General features: G+C 43.6%; 1 protein-coding gene across 1 annotated transcript in view; it reads left to right on the forward strand.

Moving 5' to 3' along the window:
* The window catches only part of LOC146869315 (complement C4-like), a 529,345-nt gene that overhangs the window by 493,390 nt on the left and 19,814 nt on the right, over positions 1–16,141 (forward strand). The window contains exons 37-39 of the mRNA XM_085634104.1: positions 6,864–6,966; positions 7,674–7,763; positions 15,768–15,860. Coding sequence (XP_085490230.1) covers positions 6,864–6,966; positions 7,674–7,763; positions 15,768–15,860 — 286 coding nt within the window. The remainder of the gene's footprint in view (positions 1–6,863; positions 6,967–7,673; positions 7,764–15,767; positions 15,861–16,141) is intronic.

Below are 16,141 nucleotides of genomic sequence, written 5' to 3' on the forward strand. Positions count from 1 at the left end.
AGTGTAGCCAGAGATACCCTCTAGTTTTTTCCCCTAATATTAATTCTTGTGGTGTTGGGATTCCGTTAATTGGTCTATTTCCTTGGGTGATGGATAATAGCTCTCTACAGTATGTCATTATAGTTGACCAATAGTATAGTTTAATATTAGGCAGAGAAAGTCACCCCCTGTCTTTTGGTAGTGATAAAAATTTGGATGACCTACGGGATCTCTTGTATCCCCAGATAAATTGCGAAAACATACTTTCAATGCATTTAAACCATTGTGGTTGAAAATCAAGACAGATGGTTCTAAATAGATATAAGAATTTAGGCAGATAAATCATTTTAATCATGTTGCACCTACCTATAATAGATAGATGAAGATTATTTAATCTTCTTAAATCTTTATCTGTTCGTTGTATTAGTGGATCAAGATTAATTTGAATGAGGTTGTCTAGTTTCGCTGTAATATTAACCCCTAAATATATGGCATTATCCACTACTCGAATGTCATTTATTTTAAGGTTATCATTAAGCCCTATCTGTGTTTTGTTTTGGTTCAGCTTATATCACGAGATCTTGCCAAACATTTCAGCCTCCCTTTCTATGGCCTGAATAGAGGCTGTAGGGTTTGTCGTTACCACCGCTATGGCATCTGCAAAGACAAGTGTTTTAGTTTCTATATCTCTTATCTTGATTGGGTTGATTATAATATTATTTTCGAGTCTGTTGATAAACGGATCAATGAATAGTGCGAATAGTAAAGGAGAGCATGGGCACCCCTGTCTTGTCCCTCTAGTTATATTAAATTTTTCAGAGGCGGATCCATTTACCATGACTACCCCCTGAGGTTTGATATACATCATTTGGATTGCCTTGATAAAGGTTGCCCCGAGTCCGGCTCTTGACATGACTGACCAGAGATAGGTCCAGGAGACCCTATCAAACGCCTTCTCAGCGTCTAGCAGTATAAGCGCCATAGGGTCTCCTGATACCTCGGTCATGTCAAACAAGGAAATTACTCTTTGTATGTGATCCACGGTGGATCTTCCGGGTATAAACCCATGCTGTTGGAGGGACACAATCTTATTGATGATTGGAGCTAAGCGACTAGCTAGTAGCTTTGAGTATATTTTGGAGTCGCCATTAATCAAGGTGATAGGGCGATAAAATCCGAGTTCTTGGGCCTCCTTATTTTTTTTCAAAAAGACAACAATTTTTGCGTTAGACCATGACTCAGGGGGCCGTTCACCTTGAAAGACATGGATAAATAGATCAGTTAAAATTCTCTTTAGGGGTGCACTAAAGGTGACGTAGAATTCTGTAGGGATTCCATCAGTTCCAGCTGCCTTTCCATTTGTCAAGTTGTTCATAGATAGTAGTATTTCATCCCAAAATGGTAGGTAACTAAGACTATCTAAATCCTCTTGTTCTATCTTAGTAATGGAGAGTTGATCTAAATATTCATCGATCTTATCTTGTTGTTTACCCTCTTCCTTATATAACTCTTGATAGTATATTTGAAATGCATTTTTTATCTTATTTATATTCGTTGTGAGTCCCTCTCTTGGATCGTTTATTTCTTTTATTATATTGGCAGAGTTTTTTGTCTGACTTGTACCGCCAGTTGGTGCCCTACTTGCTCACTTAATTCATATACTGATTCCCTATTTAATGTTGCTTTAATTATTGATTTCTCGGTATAGATATCTATGATAGCATTTTTGGCTATTGCCACCTGTCTTATTTGATCTTCAATATCTTCTCCTATTTGTACTGCCATTGCTAGGTGTTCCTCGGCATTTACTAGAATATTATGGAGAGTCTCCATATGTTCTTTTGCCCTCCTATTGTTATTAAGTGAAAACCGAATGGTTTCCCCCCTGATTCCAGCCTTCAGGGCATCCCACACTACTTCAATCGTGGTGCTACCAAGGTTGTCCTCCAAAAATTCGGGTATCCATCTATTCATATGCTGACAAAACTCTTTATTCAGCAGCAGTGCTCTTTCGAATGTCCATTTTTGCATCTCCCTACCCATTTCTCCTTTCTCTAAATTAAGAATTAGGGGGTTATGGTCTGACAGGACTCTTGGTAATTTGTCTATTAAGCAATTTTCTATCAAAGAACCAGACATCAGCATATAATCTAATCTAGAGTGTTTTAGATGGGGATTAGAAAAAAAAGTGCAGCCAGGGTCATCTGGATGTTTAATTTGCCAACAGTCTATTAAGCCATGTGTTTGACACATCTCTTTAAAGGCCTTATATACTTTTGGTTTCCTACCCTTATAGGTATATCTGGGGTCCGTTGACCAGCTGCATGGAAGGTTCAAGTTAAAATCCCCACAAATGATTATTGGCAGTGGCCATTGTACCAATTCGTTAGAGACGGTTTCCAAAACACTTGGATCGTCACTAGTATTACCATAAATAGTACATAGAGTTATTTTATTACCATTCCCCTGTGTACATTCTGTAATTGCCCAGCATCCTTGATTATCAGCTATCGCTTTGGAAAACTGTATCTCACCCCCTTTATATAGGATTGCCACTCCTCGTGTTTTTGATCCTTGCATTGAGGCTGTGATTAATTTATATCCCAGTGTATTTAGGAGGTGCTGTTGCGAGCCTTCGATATGTGTCTCTTGAAGACAAATAATATTGGCCCCGGTTGCTTGTAGTCCTATCACCACCCTCTGTCTTTTATTTTGGTCATTAAGACCGCATATATTCATAGAAAGAATCTTTAGCCTAGCCATATATACATGGTTTTCTCTTTTCCCTTTTTAGTAATTTTGTCTGGTGCAGTATTCAGTTGTGTATTCTGATGCAAATGTATAGGAATGTATAGTTCCTCTTTAGACCTTTGTATTACTTCCCTTTTTAGAGTTAACTTCCCATTTTTGTCTGAGATTGCTCTCCTCCACCCATAGCCCCCCCCCACCCATATCTCCCCCACCACCCAAGGTGGCAATCTGGTTCAGAAGGAACCAGTGTGATGACGTCTGTGCAGACGCGTGCCTGCGTCCCGTTCCCCCCCTCACTCCCATTCCACCCAATTAGATCTGTACAAATATACATATTATAGAACGTTTTCTCAGTCCTCTAATTCTTTTGAGCTATATCTTCCAGTTTAGGTGACAGTTTTACATATATCAATTTGCGTGTTAATAGAATGTCGCTATATACAGTCTTCAAGGTCCATTCTAAGATTGTTAATTATAGTTCTGTACTTTTCAATTTTTGGTTGGACTTTTATAGATACCCTTGTGGATATCTTTTAGTTCGTTTAAATATGTTTGAGCCTGGATTTCCGAGATAAATGTCCGTGTGGTGCCATTGATAATAATCTTTAGTCGTGCTGGGTTTTGTAGGTACACCGTCGCACCTATTTGTTGAAATGGTGAAAAAAGCTGACGCATCCGCCACCTTCGTTCCACTGTTGCATGGGCAAAGTCAGGTCGACTAAAGAAGGAGTAACCATTGTATTCCCTCTTTTTATTTGGTCTTGCAAGATCAAAAACTGATTGGCGTAATAAAAAGTTGCCAAAGTAGATTAGCATGGCTCGCGGATATTGTTCTGGTGTTTGTTGGCGTTTTGGAAGGTTTAGAGGGAAACGATGTGCCCGTTGGATCTCCCGATCCCATTCCCATGTTTGCAGCTCTGGGAACGTTGCTTTAAGAAGTGTCACAATATATGTCCGTGGGTCGTTCCCTTCTACTCCTTCAGGGATTCCCAGCAAGCGTAGATTGTTCCGCCGTGCCCTGTTTTCCTGATCTTCCACTTTGAGCATGATGTCCTTAATAATGCTATTGTGTTCTTGACTTTGTGATTGAAGGGATGAAACATCTTTTTCTATGGACTCAGTGCGTGCTTCCACCAAGGGCATGCGATCCGATATTTCAGTGCAAGTACTGCCTACTTTCTTTAATTCAGCCTGTACTTTACGAATTGCTTCCTGGTTGTTCCTGCTATCAGCTTTGATATCTCCATGAAGGCTTTTTATAGAGTTCAAGATATCTGTCATAGAAGGCTCATTTTTCTTGGTGTGATCTTCTTTCTCTTCTCTTAGATGTCTCTCTATGGTTGAGTTATTTTGTGAGCACAAGGTCCGGTCTGAGGGAGTGGTAGTGATAATTTGTGATGATGATGAGTAATTCCATATGGGGCTATGATCTCTGTTACTATCGCTCTCACTCTCGCTTTCTTTGCCAATGGGCCCTTCTGTCCGACATTGCTTGTTTTTTTTCTGTTTCTTCCGTTTGCTCTTTTTCTTCAGCTTTCTGCCTCTCTCCTCAGGTTTTAGTTCCCGCCTTAAACCATCATTTTTAGCAATTATGTCCGTGCTGTTATGGCGGCAATTGAGGCCATTGCTTGACGTGGAGATCCCTGTCTCGTATCTCTCAGAGTCATCGGTTGATGTGGAGATTGCTGTGGCAAAATCAAGGGCTAGGGGATCAGCTGATGGACCAACAGAGAGGTCCGTGCCATCCTCATCCTCATCCTCATCTTCATTGTCATCCTCATTGTCATCCTCATCTTTTCTCTTCATCTCTAAGTTGGATGGTATCCTGCTGATGGCCTCCCTGGCCTCTCCAACCTTGATAGATGTGTCTTTTCTTATCCCAGTACAACTCTCATGTATCTTGGGAGCGATAATAACGGATTCCTCTCCATGTGATTGGCTTATTGCTTGTAGCTCCTCTGGTAGTATAGGTGGTATAGATGTTGTCTTTGATGTCTTTGATGTCTTTGATGTGGCAGGCGCGGTTCTGTCCTTGTGGGTCAGAGGATTTACTGATACAACCTTGTCTGCCCCCTTTGAGGTATCTATGCCGCTTCCCATGACCATGACCGATTGATCCTCACCAGTACCTCTCTCATGAGCCGCTATCTTATTGCTAGTTTCAGATCCAGCTTCAGGGGCCACTGATTCCCTCCCGTGTACTGGTGTAAACATGTTAGTTATCAGGGTTTGCCTGTCCTTCCCCTGTTCGGTAGTAGATCGGGGGGTTGCACTTTTCATGTTTTTTATAATCTCCACTCTCCTCGCTCTTTTGATCGTTAGATCTTCTTTGCCGTCTGCTTTCCTCCTGTCCTGACCATCATTTTCCCTTCTGCTCTTTAAGGCACGTGTCTCAGGTCGTCTCGATTCTGGCTCTGGCTCTGGCTTGGGCTCTGGCTGTGGCTGTGGCTGCTGTTGTGGCCGTGGCTGTTGTGGCTGTGATTCAGGTTCAAGGCGTGTTGTTAGCTCTCCCTGTAAATATTGGCCGACCCCCACTTGTGGTTTGAACTTGCCTGCCTTTCCTGGATCTCTTCCCGTCATGTCCAGTCGTCGCTCTCTCTGTGTCACACCCCTGTAACAGAGTAACCAGACTCTGATTACCCCTGTGGAGCACAGTCCAGCTAATCTTGCCACTTCATACCCCCGTTTGTATCTGAAGACGCGGTTATATTCTCTGCCGTTTTTTTTCTCTTTCCTTTTTTTCCCGCCTTTTCCGCCGGTTGCTATGGTGACTGTCAAGCCGTTTTGCAGATCGAGTGAATGAGCACGTAGGCACTGCTTCTGTCTCTGCGTCCGGTGAGTGTACAGAAATCGCTTCTCCCGGTTGCTGGAGGAAGACTGGGATTTTGCCAGGACCCAGAGAGTATGCAGGGGGTTTGCGATCTGCGAGGGTTGTATAGACTGTTCCTCTAGCATCAACGCATGCAGTATACCCAGCATACCCAACGGCGGGCGGACGTGCTGGACAGTCTAAAACCAGGTCTGCTAGTTGTTATGTTGCCCAGCTCGTTTTTAGCCTCTTTTACCTTTACTCTACTCTGCTTACTTTGGGCAAGTCGACAGATAGTTCCCTAGTCCTTTCATCAATTGGGGTCTTTAACGAGCATCTTTAACGCGGTACGATCTTAATGCTCACATTAGCTCTCATTCGCTCTTGTTAACCTTTTCCTTCGTCCTTTTATTGTCTCTTACTGTCTATGATCGGTGTACACCCGGCACGCTCACCAGTCCGACGTCCGATGCTCCTGGGCTGGGCTAGACTAGGGCTGGGCTGCTGGGCTGCTGGGCTGCTCCGGCGCTCCTGGGCTGCTCCGGTTTCTCCCGCATTGAGGACCCCTGACCACTCAGTTTCCAGTTGGTAGTGTCCACCCCGATCATCCCGGCCGGGCTGGCGGGTATTCCGGGTATTCCGGGCTTATTGAGTCCGTTCAAGCTGTAGGGCTGTCCGGGAGGAGGGGGAGAGACACACTGACAGCCTCTACTCAGCCGCCATCTTGCCACTCAGCCGCAAATGTACTTCTCCATGCTGCTGGACAACCCATCATGAGTGGCATGTATGGATGTACTTCTCCATGCTGCTGGTCAACCCATCATGAGTGGCATGTATGGATGTACTTCTCCATGCTGCTGGTCAACCCATCATGAGTGGCATGTATAGATGTACTTCTCCATGCTGCTGGATAACCCATCATGAGTGGCATGTATAAATGTACTTCTCCATACTGCTGGTCAACCCATCATGAGTGGCATGTATAGATGTACTTCTCCATCCTGCTGGTCAACCCATCATGAGTGGCATGTATAAATGTACTTCTCCATGCTGCTGGATAACCCATCATGAGTGGCATGTATGGATGTACTTCTCCATGCTGCTGGTATGCCATTCTCAATGGCCTATCTAAGCGCGTTTCTGGCCACTCCATCTAAAGGCGGTGCACATGCTGCTGCTCAGTCATTATTGCTGTCATCAGCGGCACAACAAATGTAGTTCTGAAGGCTGCTGACCTGGCCATCTTCTGGGGGAGGTTTGTGAGCTGTTACCTTCATGAGGTTAGAACCCTAATGCTTAGTATTATAACACTTTCTCTCTCCAGGTTCCAGCTGAAAAAGATCACATCAGCTTTAGAGCCACCCAGACTGTCAAGGTTGGGTCATTACAACCTGCCTCTGCCACCCTGTACGACTTCTACGAGCCGGGTAAGACCTACTGGAAGACCTTCCTATGTCGCTAAATTCCTTGATTGCGCTCAGCCGTGTGCCCTGCTACGAATCACGGCCTGTTTGCCCCATTTGGGCATCTTCCATGACCGGCATATACCAGTAGGTTCAGTAGTCCAGCTGAAAACACTCCCAATTCATGCAGGTTATTCTGTCTGTAGGGCTGTCCTTGGGTGTCGTGCGGGCTGTGACCTCATACTTTCACAGTAGCCTCTGTACGTCCAAGTTTGGGGCACTTTCAGACAAACCATACCTGAGGTACATGTCCCAGGGTAGTGAAGACAGGGGTGCTGTTATGCACTATCCCCTCCCAGCAGGTGCCAGCAAGGAACAGACAGGCTTGCCATTTGTCACCAATGTGAGCATCAAGAACCACTAGGAGCTGCACTTGTGACACCTCTGCCCCACGAGGCTTCTTTCCTGCCCTTATCTCTGTCTTGAAATGTTACTGTCATAAAGTGTCCATTCCATACATGTACGATATGTCACCCTCTTCTTGTAATAAAGGTCGCCGGCACATCTTGTGATGTCATCAGTGTCCACAGGCATGGGAGGCCCTCTCATCCAGTGATTTAAGCCATTGTGTATTCTTGCCATGATTAGGTATTTAGACATGGAATTAGTTGCAACTGAGCTTATGTTTTTCTGTCCTTTGGCTGCACTGACCTCTCCATTTCCACCTACAGACCGGAAGTGCAATATTTTCTACAACCTCCCATCCGGGAGCAGGCTGGTAAATGCCCTCTGCACTGAAGACGTATGTCAGTGCGCGGAAGGTAAGTGAGGTTTCTGGAGTTTTTGAAGGAGGAAAAGTGCTGAGAATGGTTTGCACTGGCATTTGTCTTCAACAGGGCAGTAGAGTACAGTGATAGGGAGAATGTGGCTTAGCAGCCACTGCCCATCCTTTGCACCAGCACAGTAGCTCAGTCGGTGACATCTCCAGCTGCAAAAAACCTGCAGCTTGCAAAAAGACTCAGAGTTTGAAGAGTAGATGGGACATCCAAGAAAAAGGCAGATGTCCTGCCTCTGCTCCTTTTCATTCCACTTCCCTATTTTGAGAGCGGCAAAAAGCTGCACCTCTGATGATGGAACCACAGTTCACTCTACAATTGTGACAACCTTTTGATGGACGTGACTCCAGCTGATAAGGCGCTGGGCTGGTTGCCCACTTTAGGGTAGCATTTCTGATCTCATTTAAGCCAGAATCACTTCTTTAAATCATAAGGGCTAGGACAAAAGCATTTTAAAAAACCTCATATTTGTAGGCTAAAACTACCAGTGCTTTGGTGATATTGTGCCTTAAAGAACTGCATATGGACCCCTACCGTGCTAGCCACATCCAGGATATACATGGGCCAAACAGAGGTGACAGGAAGGGGCAAAGTCAGGATGCAACAGAGAAGAGGTACCACAGGACGGGTACTAGGAGGGGGTGACACAGTAGAGGGAGTGTCACATGGTGAGCAGACATGAGGGACTATGTTTTTTTTCTACAATGTAAGATTACACTTGGGTGAAAAACCATGCTCCACCTGCAAGAAATTCTTCCTTAGAGGTTTGTAAGTTGCTGATATGGTGGGCACCTTTGCGTCACATTGGTAGTTTGGCAGTCAGGCATCCAAACTTTAAATGCCCCTGGAAATCTTTTATCCTCTTTAGGTTGATAATGAAAGGGCACAAATAGAAAACCTGAATTGCAAAATTTGTGAAATTCACCTACTTTTCTAAACCAACGGTGAAGGGAACTTGGACAAGAAAACCACACAAATCCAGTCCATCAGTGTACCTTAAAAACAGAGGGATTTCAAGTTGGTGTGGTTATCTCTGGTCAGAAAAGCATGATCTAGGTAGATCCGTATGAACCTCACACATTAGATGAAATGAATAAAGTGAGTTTGGTTGTGGCTCATTGATTGCCTTGCACCTTGAATATTCATGACGTTGCTCCATTTACAACGGTATGAAAATAAAATGTGTGCTGCCCTTGTTGGCAAAATGGGTCTTTTGTGAACTTTGCAACAAAAAGACCTGAGAAAGTTGTAAATCAGTCTTACATGGGAGACTCTTGCCACATAAATGCTGAAATTCATCTCTCCAAAAGCTCCAACAATTATTATTTTCTCAAAATCCAGGTTTAAGCATTTTGGGAGGGTCCAGTCCAGTCAAAGAACAGTTTTATGATGACTCACCAAGGCAGCTAGTCACCAAAGACTGTAATGGGCGACCTATTAATCGCCCTTTATCGTTCGCAAGACAAGGACCCAGATTTTGTCCCTGTAAGTCATCCTTCTCTGCATGCAGAAAACCACACTAATGCTGGTTCATGTCCAGGTGTTCATCAGAAATAATTAAAGTCTATATTGAATAAAACTAAAAAGCTGAACGGAATTAGCTGTAGCTGCTTGTACCTACATTCTTAATTATGTTACTTTCAAGCAAAGCCTAACAAAGTTATTCTGATAGATACTTCTAACCGCAGATTCCTCACCGTTTGAATATTCTCCAGGCATCAGACTTGATCTAGAAACTTTTTAGACCGTACTTCTGCATGTCATTAGGTGGCAACATGCAGCTCTGTGCCAACTTCCTCGTTTCGGAACTGCATATAGGCGCCACTCTTGCACACTAACATCTGTTCCTTTATTTCTGCACCACCAGACATGGATCCAAAACTGGCACTGGCATGTCTGTGCTCTCTGAGGTCGGAACACAACTCCAAGACCTGCAGTAACTGTGCCTTCATGAAACCCCAAGGCCATCCGTGACGGGAAGTTATGTATCTCCAAGCAAGGGAAGACTCCACACTATGACTGCTTTAAGAGAAGGTCCATCAGACTCCCATACTTCACCTCCACCTCGGGGGAGGGCCCAAACCCTCAATACTATTTCCAAACAGATTCTAAAACCCTGCATATGATGCTGGGGATGAATTGACCTAAACATATATTGAGGACAATTGGTATTAGGCACCTTCAGGATGCCAGTGGCCTGGACACCTCACCAAACACTGGGCTTGTTTTGCTTCTGGGCCATGCCACAGAAGAGAGTGCCTCCTGTGCCATGGTCATGTGAAGGAAGGTCAAGGTTCTTGACCTCCAGCTACCCACTGTGGCGGTGAAGACTTAGGTCCTCACTGAAGTGCTTCACCCTGGGCATACAAATACTGAGCCCCTGCCTCTGTTCAAGAAAGCTCCCACTGTAGGAAAATGCCTGTTTGGACTGATACTACTGGCTTTTTGCAATGGAACTCTGCTAACCAGGCTTCAATGCATTTGCTCTGACCCCTAAAACATTTAGAAGTTGGCTATACTTCTAACTGGCATATTTAATTTACATATACATCCCCAGTATATGGTACAAAGTGGACCAAGGGCAGTCCACCAAGTTAAATGTCCTTGGTGGACTGCGGCACACATCATGACAATACTAGAGTGACAGTGCAAAACATGACTGCAGGCCTACCACTGTAGCTTGTGTGTGCAGTTTTAAGATTGTAAATTCGACCTTCTCCAAACACCCCTTTTGACCAACATTAACCCTCTTCATGAATAATAATTAGTCACCTCTAATGTGCCATGCCTTAATGCCCAATAATGAATGGTGCACGATATATAACATTAGTTCATGTTTAAGTTTAATGTAAAATATGTCTTTACAGTGACAGGGTCCCAAAAGCTATTTTCAGTGTAACATGGTTAGCTATTCCACCAAAAAGCATTGGTATATAATATTGCAATGAAATAATGTTTTCTCCACTTAGGAAATAGTTACAAAATTAATTCTTGGACTTATAAAAATGTTTATTACAAGCCCAATTATCATAGGTAAAGTTGGATTTGTACAAAATATTTCATTAAAGGTACTTTTAAAAAATCACCTTTTTATCTGTCTAAAGCCTGCAGACGGCTATTTTCATGAGGTTCCAGATGTCACCCAAGATTGAATAGCCCCTTGATGAGGTGTGAACTTGCTCCCAGACCTGAGACAAAGGCCTTAAGTGTCGGGAGATGTTCTGTTCCTCTGGTAGGACGACCATCATAGCAGTGCTCAGGAACTTCATTAACTTCAAAGCGGCTCATCCTGTCGCAAGCATATATAGCTAACCTCTGGGCTTGCCTACTCTTTTGTCCTAGGCAGCCAGGCCAGTTTTGAGTGACCACAGAGAAGGGGTCACCACACCTCTAGAGCACTGCAAACGTTCTCCCATGTTGGACTTTGGTAGAAATGGTCACTGTCGGATTGTTTGAAGTAGGGCACTCAGGACCGTCTGTAAAAGTGGATATGGTTACCCCTGGGAATTTTCTTCTGTATCGGTTAGGGAAGAGCCAGGACCCCCACAGCTAGTGCAGGCACAAATGTGCACCCCTCGGCACCATCTTCAGAACACTACTTGGCCTGTAGAAGACTGAAGAAGACCTGTACCTGCTGTTGAGATCTTTGAGGAGAATCCTAAAGGCTGGACCTGCTCCCGCGTGTACCGAGGACAAAGACATGGACTCGATGGGTCAGTTGGCTGGCCTCTTGTTAAGCTACAGGGACACTGAAGTTGAAAGAAGCCAACCTTCCTAGAAGTGCGCAACTGACTTGTTTCCACTGGACCTGCCCTGTACACTGCTGGTGGCGTCTGTAGAGTGATTCCTGACCACTAAGCTCTGTTAGTGAGGTGCTGAAACCCTTGACTGGTGTCAGAGTGTACTCCTCCTGCCTAACCCTAAACTCTGGGGGCTTAGAAACATTTTGCTAACTTTATGCCTGGAAAACCATGGGTGGACTGGAACCAAACTGCCAGCTGATCTGCCAAGAGTGCATCGCCAGCGTGCCTGACTTTGCCTTATCTCCCGCTATGTTCTTCTTTCTACGACAGAATCCATTGAGGCTGAAGCCTTCCTTGGTTCTCAGCCACAGTTTTGTTGGCACTGCCATTCAAGGAGACTCGATTGATGTTAATGACCTTAGGGGTGCCAAGACTTGAACTTCATGCACTTGAGCTTTTACTGCATTGACCTCAAGACCCCTTCTCTTGGCGCCAGCAAGCTGCCTGCTTCCATTGAAGGCTATTGACATTGGGAGATAACTTTTCCACTGTGATGAACTTGGCCCTTGTATCTGATTTGCACTCCATCGTGGGTAGCCTGAAAACGTAACTCTTGCCTCAGCGTAGTGTGAACCGTTGCTGCAGTTGGCGCTTTGCACTTGTTGGCGCTGCTTTGATACAAAACTTAAAAAACCTACATTTCTGGTTCCCCTTATTGGATTTTTGTCATTTTGGAGTCATTTTTTTCATCAAGTCAGGCGAGGTGCTGGTCAGGATGGCATTGTAAATACTACCGTTGGCTATAAAGATGAAAGTGGCCTGTGCACACCCAAACATACCCTCTCTCTGGTTCACAAACAACAAAATCCTGTCGGCAGTGCCTCACACGTCTTTTTGCCATTCATCTGGGAAACATTGTCTCTATTATCTATGCCACAGTTCTTTGAAGAGAGTTTTTCTGAAATCCCAGTTGCCTAAGTTCTACACATGAAATGTACAAGGCATTGGACAATAGTGAAGCAGATGCACATTGAGAACTTAGAACCCTAATCCACCCTGAGAGGGGGAGGCTGCACCCTATCCCAGGGACTTGCCCAGAGCTCATCGGTGCTCATAAATGAGTTTTATATTTAATATATGCGTTTTTAGCTGATGTGCTTTCATGCTTCAGGAGAATATTACAGGACAAACTGAAAAGTCTTGGACAATGCTGTAAGGTTAGTTAGATACAAGAATGGGTGTGGCTTGAACCAGCAAGGCTGAGCCCAAACACAAGCAAAACAAAGGAGGATGCCAATGCTGATAACCAATTAGCAAAATGAATAAGTCGCGGATGAAAATTTCAAACAACCACGTCTGTACTAATTAATAGTATTTATTCCAATAACATCTTTTTTTGTATATATTATTCAAATGAATCTTGTGAAAGAAAAATTGTTTTTTTATTTTTTATTTTTTTAATACAAAAATGAAAAAAGAAACACCACAACAATTTTTTGACAAAGAAACATATAAAAAGCATACAGTTGACACCAATGATTGTACTGTCGGTATAGCCGATGTACTAACTTACGAACACATTCATACACCACTCCTCATTCCTCAAAGAACACTCATTCAGACAAACTGCCTTTGGTTACCTACTGACCAGAAATTTGCAGACAGCCGAGATACCGCCTGTTGAAGCACCAGTAAGCACGGAGCGATACGCTCCCGCTCAAGTACGTGGCATAAACAAACCAACGGAGGCAGTTACCCAATTTTCATCACTGTATATCGTCTACTTGTGAATAAAGGAAGGGCATCTATAAATGCGCTGCCACTTCGTGTCTTGGTCCCGAGGAGAACCCCTTTGTTTAAAGAAATAGGGGTTCGAAATGCGTCAACCCTTTTTCTGTTGTGATACCAAACACTGGTGTAATGTGATCAATTTGGTGCATCCCAAGAATTATTTTGCTCAATTGTAAAACGATTGCCTCAATAGATGACATGCACATTTAAACTGAATCGATCAACATTTTACTAGGTTTGGACAGTCCTTTGGTTCATTCAAATTGTGGTCAGTAGGTAACCAAAGGCAGTTTGTCTGAATGAGTGTTCTTTGATGAATGAGGAGTGGTGTATGAATGTGTTCGTAAGTTAGTACATCGGCTATACCGACAGTACAATCATTGGTGTCAATTGTATGGTTTTTATATGTTTCTTTGTCAAAAAATTGTTGTGGTGTTACTTTTTCATTTTTGTATTGAAAAAAAAAATTCTTTAACAAGATTCATTTGAGTAATATATACAAAAAAAGATGTTATTGGAATACATACTATTAATTAGTACAGACGTGGTTGTTTGAAATTTTCTTCCGCGACTTATTCATTTTTCTAATTGGTTATCAGCATTGGCATCCTCCTTTGTTTTGCTTGTAAGGTTAGTTAGGCAGTTCTTGGCACAGGTGGACATAGGATGTGTTTCAGGCCTTCGACTTTCCGACTTAAAAACCTTTACCTCTGTATATGGCCAGTTGGCTCTGGGCCGGTGTGAGAGGGCTAATCCAGCTGTCTCTTATGTGCTTAAACCCGAGTATGGTTTTTGTGATATACAATGACTTTATAGATGAATCAGGCTGAGACATTTGAACCTTTATCCGGTCTTCCGCTTTGGGCCAATGCAATTTCCCGTCATGCCGAGACAATGATCGTCCTTTTCTAGTCGGAGACGTACATGAAGTCCCGTCTTGATTATGGCCATAAAATGGTATGTGCATAACCACAGAGGTTAGCATATGTCCAGGAAATGTGAACATTCTGGAGTTTAGTAGTGCCCAAAACATGTACAATTATTTCAAAGTTGTTTATAGAGAGGTCTGAAAGTGTCGAAGCCTCAACACTAGTATGTGTAGATTCAGGTCAGTTGATTAGGGTACAGCAGTTGTTGGTTAATTGGGTAAGGCAGTTGACGTTAGCTAATTAGGGTACAGCTGTTTATGTCGGTTGATTAGGGTATGGCAGTTGATGTCACTTAATTAGGGTTCAGCAGTTGACTTTGGTTGATTAGGGAGCAACAGTTGACTTCGGTTGATATGGGTGCAGCAGTTGACATCGGTTGATTAGGGTGCAGCAGTTGACGTTGGTTGATTAGGGTTCGGCAGTTGACGTTGGTTAATTAGAGTACGGTATGGTAGGTGAGGGCAGTTGATTACAGTATTGCAGTTGACATCGGTTAATTAGGGTTTGGCAGTTGACGTTGGTTAATTAGAGTACGGTACGGTAGGTGAGGGCGGTTGATTACAGTATTGCAGTTGACATCGGTTAATTAGGGTTTGGCAGTTGACGTTGGTTAATTAGAGTACGGTACGGTAGGTGAGGGCGGTTGATTACAGTATGGCAGTTGTCATCGGTTAATTAGGGTTCGGCAGTACGCTGCCATAATACTGAAGTTTAAATAATGACCTGCACTTCTATTGACCCCATAGTATGGACTTGCACAATATCGTCAAGATAAGCTGGTGTGGAATTAATAGTAAATATATACTTCCCCGTGCATAGCATACCTTGATGATAAGTGAAAGTCAACCTCGTTGAGTCGATAAATGTGCTGGCCTATATTGTGATATACACCCAGGTGCAAAATATTTAGAACACAGTTGTCATTGTGAGTTTCTTGATAAATCCGTACTAAGGCAAAACTACCTGAATCCAGATGTGGAGTTGCGCTAACTTTCTGCGCGGACTTGTGGTGTTACCTGAAATCATTAACTCTGGAAAATTGGGCAATGATACACAAAATGTCTATTAAAACTGGAGCCAGGTGCTGTTCCCCATCCCAGCCTGGGCAACTCATAATGGAGGGGTAAAAACAATTTACTGGGGGGGACTCAGAATGGGCCTGGGTTCCATGGGGTATTTTGGGATATATGAGATTATGCCGGAGACTTTGATGAATGGGCATCTTCTGCCTACTTTTTCTAGTAACTCCAGAAATACCGTTTTAAGTTGATTGATGGATACACTTCTAGAGGTGACAAAATACAGTATAAGATATTTCCCTTTATCCTTGGGTGTGGAAAGCTGATGTAGAAACTAAGGTCAAGATGATCTAACCAGATGATGGAAAGGTCGGTCAGAGCATCAATCTGTACACTGATAGCAAGCCATGAGTCAAAAATATGATCCTTAACCTTCATGGCAAAGTCATTAACTTGTTGTACTTGGGTCAGAACATGACTTATGAAGGCTTTGTGTTTATTTTAAAGGCCCCTGTCCTAAAAAGACTATGACTTTGAGCATAGAAGATGACGTGGACCCCCGACACAACCATGCCTGTTACAGCCCCAGAGTCAAGTATGGTAAGTGAGTGGGAAGGATGGGTAACGGGTAGGCTAAGAGAAACAGAGATTGGATTTGGAGAACAGTTGGAGCCAAATTTATCAGAGTTGAATCAACCTTGTGCCACGAAACGGGGCGCAAGAGCGACGCAGCTCATAAGTTAGATTTATCAAGCCACCTTGTGTGGCCCTGTGTGACTTGATACATCTAGAGTCGCTGCATTGCGTTACTCTGCCCCAGGGAGGCGATCCCTGGGTGGAGCGCAGGTGTTCCTACGCATTCACCCATAGATTTCGGTGCA

Source organism: Triturus cristatus, chromosome 1_1 (assembly GCF_964204655.1).
Source record: "Triturus cristatus chromosome 1_1, aTriCri1.1, whole genome shotgun sequence".
In the NCBI taxonomy this organism is placed as follows: Eukaryota; Metazoa; Chordata; class Amphibia; order Caudata; family Salamandridae; genus Triturus; species Triturus cristatus.